At 34.2% G+C, this 8283-nt stretch overlaps 1 protein-coding gene across 1 annotated transcript in view; it reads right to left on the bottom strand.

Annotated features, from left to right (window-relative positions):
- Nucleotides 1–2347: 2347 nt before the first annotated feature.
- The window catches only part of GTF2A1 (general transcription factor IIA subunit 1), a 47250-nt gene continuing 41314 nt past the window's right edge, over nucleotides 2348–8283 (bottom strand). The window contains exon 9 of the mRNA XM_070415549.1: nucleotides 2348–7228. Within this exon, the coding sequence (XP_070271650.1) occupies nucleotides 7121–7228 (108 nt within the window). The 3' untranslated portion in view covers nucleotides 2348–7120. The remainder of the gene's footprint in view (nucleotides 7229–8283) is intronic.

Here is an 8283-nt window from a genome sequence, read left to right as displayed (position 1 = left end):
CTGGATGCTCTTCTCTCTCTCTTATCTGTGTTCTTGCTTAGGTGAGTCACTTCTATGGCTTTAAATGCTTTCCCGATGATAATAAACTCTGAAGATACTTTTCAGCTCAGACATTTCCCACAGAGCTCCATCCACTCATACTCTTCATGTCATCTTAATACCTCAACTTGGATATCTAATGGGCACCACAAACTTTATATCAAATATGGATCTTTTTAACACATTGCGTACCGCATAGAAATCTCTCAGACATACGCCAGGGACCGCATGTTTTTGGGCAAACTGCACATTATTTAAATCATCATAATGCACTTTAGTTGTTGTTTTTCAATAATTATAACATTTTTATTTACAAAAACAACTAAACAATTAAAGTTCCTAGTACTTTTATAACGTATGGTACTGCATAAAACATTTTCCTCTATGAAGAGGGACCAAACAAAATTATCTAGATTCGCTCCTTTTTCCATGGGCGTGAAAAACGAGAACACTCGTGAGCGGCCCTTAACAGATGGCGCGCGAAACACGAGAAAACTCCTGAGCGGTACGGAATGTGTTAATTTTTCCCCCAAAATACCTGTCCTCTTCCATGCTCAGTACACTCAAGCCTCTTGGGTAAACTTTGGTACCTTGTACACTCCATCCACCATTTCTAACCTATGCACTTTATCTTATTATCTTCACAACCCTATGAGGAAGTCACGTTTGGTAACATGCAACCTAGGTATGCGCCCTGACCGGGAATTGAACCCACAACCTTTTTTTTTTTTTTTCAATATATTTTATTGAGTTTTTACAGAGAGGAAGGGAGAAGGATAGAGAGTTAGAAACATCCATGAGAGAGAAACATTTATCAGCTGCCTCCTGCACACTCCCCACTGGGGATGTGCCCGCAAACAAGGTACATGCCCTTGACCAGAATCGAACCTGGAACCCTTGAGTCCGCAGGCCGATGCTCTATCTACTGAGCCAAACCGGTTAGGGCGAACCCACAACCTTTTGGTGCAAGGTATGATGCTCCAACCAGCTGAGCCACCCAGCCAGGGCCTAACTACTTTTTAAAGGTGGCAACTGTCTTATTCATCTCTGGAATCCTCCAGAATACTGATTACAATTCCTGGCCCATGGGAGATCACTAGAGTAAATTGAATTAGTTAATATATACTCTATGCTCAATTTCCTATTTGTTGTAGTAAAATATAGAAATGTTTAACGCTATTTAACTAGAAAAACTGTATTTCGAAACAGAAACAAAGGTATGCAACTACTTATATATATTTGCCTTTCCTCCTTGGATAGTGAGTGGGAGGGTTGACACAAAGGTCATTTGCTTCCAGAAATAGGATTGTGAACAATCAACTAGGAAAGGGATTCAGGTCAGTGTCGGTGAGGTAACCAGAGCTTCAATATCTTTGAACAACAACACATATTTCAGTATTTTTGCTTTTCTCCATAAACAAACTAGGCAAAATCCATTGATATTTGGGAAAATCAATTAATTAGCAAAATGTTCTAGTTCTACTACAATTTGAACTTTGGGAAAATTCAACCTATTTTAGACATAATGTATGAAATGTTTACTTTGGGGAGGAAAAAGCCTAGAGCAGCGGTTCTCAACCTATGGGTCGCGACCCCTTTGGGGGTCGAATGACCCTTTCACAGGGGTCGCCCAAGACCATCAGAAAACACATATATAATTACATATTGTTTTTGTGATTAATCACTATGCTTTAATTATGTTCAATTTGTAACAATGAAAATACATCCTGCATATCAGATATTTAGATTACTATTCATAACAGTAGCAAAATTAGTTATGAAGTAGCAATGAAAATAATTTTATGGTTGGGGGTCACCACCACATGAGGAACTACATTAAAGGGTCTCGTCATTAGGAAGGTTGAGAACCACTGGCCTAGAGCCTTCTCACTATTTCATGACCCCTCTCCTGTACTGCTGCAGCCAGATGAGCTGCTTTGCTAACTTAACTCAATCTCCCAGGCTTAGTTGGGTTGTAACCAAATCTTTCACTGCCCCTTCTTAATCAGACCACATTCTCTTTTGCTATTTTTGAGCACTTAAATGTTTTTTTTTTTAACACTACTAGTCATTTTAAATTATGCAAATATAATTATGAAATTAAGTAAATAACTGAATTGTGACATCTGAATACTTATTAAGTATGTCAAAATCCATTCTAAGAGCTATACATGTATTACCTCACTTAATCCTCAAAACCATACACATTATAGACAGAAAAACTGAGGCCAAAAAGGTTAAGATCATCAACGTAGGAGCCTGTATTAAACTGCAAAATTACAAGATTTTCTGGCAATAAAATACCTTTATTATGATTGCTTTTAATGGTTAAAATTTGCATGTTTCCTAGATAAAGTAGTCCATAACAGGATAAAAAATTACAAAAAGACAAGCTTCTTAATGTTTCAGTTGAATTAACTATAGAATTAAAATGCCTGCTAGTGATTTAATAGCTTCAAATATAACACAAAATATATTCAATATATAATATAGACCTTAGAAATCTGATTCTATTATGCAATTATTTACAAACTGAATTAAGAGTAAAAGATTTAGCTAAACAGATGAATTAAAAAACAAGTATATTCTGAAATAATTGTATCCTAAGTATCTATTCTTTTGAGTAGAAATACTCATTTAATACAATACATTAATTACATCAATTTTAGTAACAATTTGTTGGTATGGATTTAGCCCAATTTAAATTCCTGTGTGCTGGGAAATACAACTATCTTTTTCAAAGCTATTAGAATTTGTAATTCAGCTTAATAATTCAGAATGATATCCCATCCTACTTAATTTTAAAGGTATAGAACATAATGATACCTTTTAGATAAATGGAACTTAACTTCCATTAACAATGTAAAGCGTTTTCCTTTCTAAACTGTATAATTTTTATTCAGTTATCTATATAATGTTATGCACTAGAGTAAGCAAAGCAAGCAACATTACTTTAAATAACATCTTTAATTAAAGTTTTGCAAAGGTAAAATATTAAACTTAAAATAGGTCTTAGTACATCAAAATACTAAGTTCTCTAATTGTATTCCAAGATGTTCTTTAAAACATAATATCCCGTATATCACAGAAGAGCAACCTTGATCTGCAATTGTACAGATGAATTATACAAACATAATAAATATATTTACGCCCTTACACATAACAGTATGTACAACAGCAGTTGACAACAGTAGCTCAGAACAGCAAAAAGGATTAGTCCCTCCCCCAAATTGTAGCCCTGACGCATACTGGACTGATTTAAGGAACCTTGACAGAAATAGTTATTAACTAGGTAAATAGTAACTTACTAATAGTTAGTAGTTACTTAATAACTCAATGAGTTCTTCCTTTAAAAAAGGAAAAAAGTTTTCTTTTGTTCCTCAAAATAAACAAAAATATTAAGTTTGTGTGTTCTTCCTTAAACTATAAAAAAATGACAAAAAATAGACTAAGGTAGGCTTAAAAGGGGAATATAAACTTCAGAATAATTTCCATAGCATAATAGATTAAAATGCAAAACTATTTAACATAAACTCATGAGGACCTATATAAAAACAACTATTTTTTAACCAATGAATTCAAAATCTGAATAGCTGATTCAGACAGGTGGAAGACAGACAAATGAAATAAAATGAAAATGTACAAAGATGGATCAATAAAATATTACATTGCACAAAATCTCAAAAAAGTTCAAGATGAAATAATCTGAAAAAAATAGGAACTTTCTAAGTGGAAGAAAATGTTAAGTTGTAAGGGGAGCTCCCAAGAGGAAATTATTTCTGTTTTCCTACACAAGGCATATTTACCTTCTGGAAAGAATGGTGACATTATTGCTATAAGATAATCAAAAATTAGTCTTAGAGGAGACAACCCTTTTCATTCCTCCATAAAAAGCAGAAAAAATAAGAAAACCAAATCCTTGATTTTCACTATAGCAAAAGAAAATCTTTATACAAAAGCTATTATATTTTTATGTTCTTGATGTCTAAAACCAGAATCTATTAGAATATGCTCTTCAAAAACACATTTTAATTACTATACACACTTCTCAAATCTTGATGTATTCCTAGAATAACATCAAGGTGGCTTTGATTTTAAGAGAGGCAATATAAATGTGGTATTATGATGGCATTTAATTAACAGAAATGTGAACATTTAAAAAAATATAAAAGCCCAATATAAAGATCCCCCTCATATAACAGACATTTTACTCTAGAAACTAATTGCACATTAAAGAGTTGTTTTAGCAAAATGTGGCTCTCCACAGAAATTAACTGTGCTATCAGGCATGCATGTGGTCTGATTATCCCAATGACCACCAAAAAAAGAGTACTTATATTGAAAGGCACACATTTCCACACTTTATCAAGTAATTTTGTGTAAATTTTCCTTCCCAATGTTGATTAATGTTAATCTTGTTTTAATAAAAGGTGCCATAACCTTCAGTGCAAATCTAAACAATTCCTCTTCTGAAAGCTTTATCTGTTTTCATAAAACCAAGTCTGAACAATTTTCCCTCTTTGAATAAACATTTTCATTTTAAAATTCTGAAGTGGGAATCCTTGCATTTTCAAAGGAATGACATTTTTATAGAACTTAATGAAATGATTTGTTAAATACAATGTTAAAAGCATGATTAAGAATTCAAGTACAATAAAAGATAAGCAAGTGGCATTCTTATAGCAAGCCACTATAATAAAACTAAAACATGCTATTTGATTAAAAAGAAACACAATGCAGTAATACATAAGAGCACAATTTGGTATGCAGTGTTGTTGGACTGGCTTACAGGATTTTCACAGGTAAAAAAAAAAGCATTTGCCAAGTGTGCCATAATTAATATGCAATACACAGGTGCAACTACAAATAGTTAATTCCTGCTTCAAAATAACCCGAGTGAATCACTCTGAAAGCAGTGGTTTTTCGTGTTTGAAAATAACATTATAAAAACAGGCCAGTATCCAATTCTACTATGAATATCGAATGCTTGCCTACATAGAGGGCCTAAAACATGAGCTGAATATCATATAATAATACAAGGTTCAGTAGCATAATAACTACTAGATAGCCAAAAGGTTTCGATCAACACTGCAGCACTGCTAAACTTTCATAGGTAGTTCAGGTCATTGACTCTTCATTGGGTAAATATCAACCTACTATCAACTATACTGAAAGACAACTGAACAACAGGACTTCTGTGATTCCACCCCCTCCCTTCTCTTCTCTCAATCTCAATAAAACAAACAAACCTATGTGTGCTTTGAGAGTATTGGGGTAAACAAATCTCCCCTCCAAAAAACTAAATTAACATAGCAAAAATAAAAACCGTATTACCAGTTATGGCATCTAATAAACCTAACTACTAGCATGCCAGAAACCACCATTTATATCAAAGTTCAGAACATAAGTTAAAGGGACCAAGTTGGTATGTGGGGTGGGAAGTAGGCAGAAAAAAAAAAGATTAGCCTTTTTGAGAATTTTAAAGATTTGTGTTAAAAAAAAAAGAAAAAGCAATATATAATAAGCTCACAGTTTTTCTTTGCAATGTACTTTAAAGTGTTTCTATTTTACTTCTGGAAACACAAAGGCAAATAAAAGATAAAAATGGAAGACTTTTTAAAAATCAATATACAAAAGTAACTTAAACACATTTGAATTCTGTCCAGATAAACCATGAAAAGAATTAGCTGTAAGAACCAAGGTGAAGACAAGTGTTCCTACAGTTCTCCCAGGCAACTAGTGCACACTGAACACAGCACTGCCATCTTGTATTTTAGAGCCCCTTACAGAATTAGAGCTATGCATTCTTAATACACATACTAAGTTTCTATTATTTTCAATATAAGTCAAATTTATATGCTTTCTTCCCGATGTGCAAACTAAAGCCCATGTATTTTAATATTATCAATGGCCTGGAAGGGCCACCAAATCAAAGAGGTAAATATGTACTTAGTGGCCCACCCCCTTTTACCCCAAAACTGCCCCTCAAATTACAAAGTTAAATTTTAAAAAATCTGTTCAATTAAAATAATAGTTTTATAATTATTTACTAGTAAAGACAAGAAACTTTTATAATTATTAAATTGTTTAATAAAAACCCAGGTCCTCACCACCTGCCCAACACTTCAGTCAATGCACTGAATGTTATCTGAATGTATGTTTAGCTTAAAGACTAAACACCCACATAAACATGCACTTCAGCCCAACTGGAAAAAAATCTGTATTCTCATGTATATAATTTCAGCTAAATGGTACCTTTGTGGACTAAAACCTTATTTCTAAGGAACCACTTTAGGGTTTCTTTTTAAGGTATGAGGCTAAAAGAAACAAACATTTTTGTAAGGAAATTGAAGTTGGCATTTTAATTCTGCTTAGACAAGACTCTAGTTTAATGAGTGTGAAAACCTAATTAAAATAAGTAGCCATTCCTGGGTCAAATTTTGTCTCCGAACTGTGGTCATTGATTACTTCCTTTAACTCTTAAACAGATGTTTCATAAAGCAGGGAAGGAAGAGGTATGTATCACTGAGGGAGAAGAGCAAGTAAAAATATTGAAGACCTATTATGAGAGTTCTAAATTGTTTCCTTACACAAGTCAATTAAAATTCAACACCATAATTCTTGCCCTCTTGTAAAAAGCGCACACGCAATTTTTACCAAATATAACCACATACAATAAGCAGTTTCATTTCAATCTATCAAAAGGGAAGTTTCTTTAGTTCATTCTAACAAGTATTTTCTGATTGAACCCAAGGTAGAGGAAGGAATATAGACAAAGCTTTACATGCTAATTACCAGTGGCAGGTACCTGTATTTAAAATTGACAATTAGGGTTTTCCTACACAAAACCCCAATGCCCCCTTCCCCAACAACCCCAGGTGCTACAGTTCCATGGCTTGCCAGTTAGAAGTAGTGTCTATGTTGTCAAGGTCTCTTTGTTCCAGTAGCTTTGCTTCTACTGCACTTTGTCTGACATGCAGAAGTTAAGTTTTGGTTGGAGTATGTCCCAAGTTTCAAACTGTCACTTTAAATTTTTGTAAAGTTTCTTTCATTTTATTTATAAAAGAAAAGAACCAATTCTTCACCATTCTGCATCTCCAATGGCTTTGGAAAATATATAATCTCTTCCATTAAGATTCATAATGCCATCCTTGAGATGAAATTTCCATTTGTTTTTACTTCTGTGTATCTAAATAAACAAATAAAAAAAGAATGTAAGAGATACAATCAACAGAGAAAACAACAAAAAAGCCCATTCACACACCAAAAAACCTTCACCTTGTACATTACTGCATTTTCAAATTGTTTTTTTAATTGAGATATAATTGACATGTACCATTCTATTTATTTCAGGTGTACAACAAACATAATGATCCAATATTTTTATAGAGAGAAATAATCACGACAATTAAGTCTATTTAACATTCATCACCCACAGTTACAACTTTTTCTTCTTGTGATGAAAATTTTTAAAATATACTCTCTTAGCAACTTTCAAATATACATTACAGTAATATTAGCCATAGGCACTGTGCTGTACATTATATCCCTTGACTTACTTATTTTATAACTGGGAGTTTGTACCTTTTGACCACCTTCACCCACCCCCCACCCCTCACTTCTGGCAATCATCATTCTGTCCTCTGTAACTATGAGTTCAGTTTGTTTTAAAAGATTGCACATATAAATGAGATTAACTGATATTTGTCCTTCTCTGTCTGACTGACTTCATTTAGCATGATACCCCAAATGGCAAGATTTCTTTCTTTTCTTTTCTTTTTTTTTTTGAGGATATTTTTTCCATTGATTTTTAGAGAGAGTGGAAGGGAAGAGACAGAAAGAGAAACATTGATTTGTGAGAAATACATCAATTGGTTGCCTCCCACACACACCCATAGTGGGCTGGGGATTTAATCTGAAACAGAGGTATGTGCCCTTGACCAGCATCGAACCCATGATCCCTTTGGTCTGCAGGCGGGTGCTCTAACCACTGAGAAAACTGGCAAGGGTAAGATTTCATTCTTTTTTATGGCTGAATATTATTCCACTAGAGGCCTGGTGCATGAAATTCGTGCACGGGAGGGGTCCCACAGCCCAGCCTGTACCCTCTCCAATTCGGGACCCCTCTCGCAATCTGGGACCGCTGGCTCCTAACCGCTCACCTTCCTGCCTGATCGCCCCTAACAACTCTGCCTGCCTGCCTGATGCCCCTAACCTCTCTGCCTGCCTGCCTGATCACCCCTA

Source organism: Myotis yumanensis, unplaced genomic scaffold (assembly GCF_028538775.1).
Source record: "Myotis yumanensis isolate MYYU_CA2020_CCGP unplaced genomic scaffold, mMyoYum1.0.hap1 SCAF_1, whole genome shotgun sequence".
NCBI classification, from domain to species: Eukaryota; Metazoa; Chordata; class Mammalia; order Chiroptera; family Vespertilionidae; genus Myotis; species Myotis yumanensis.
The sequence above is the reverse complement of the archived record's forward strand: the minus strand, read 5'-3'. Positions and strand labels throughout refer to the sequence as shown.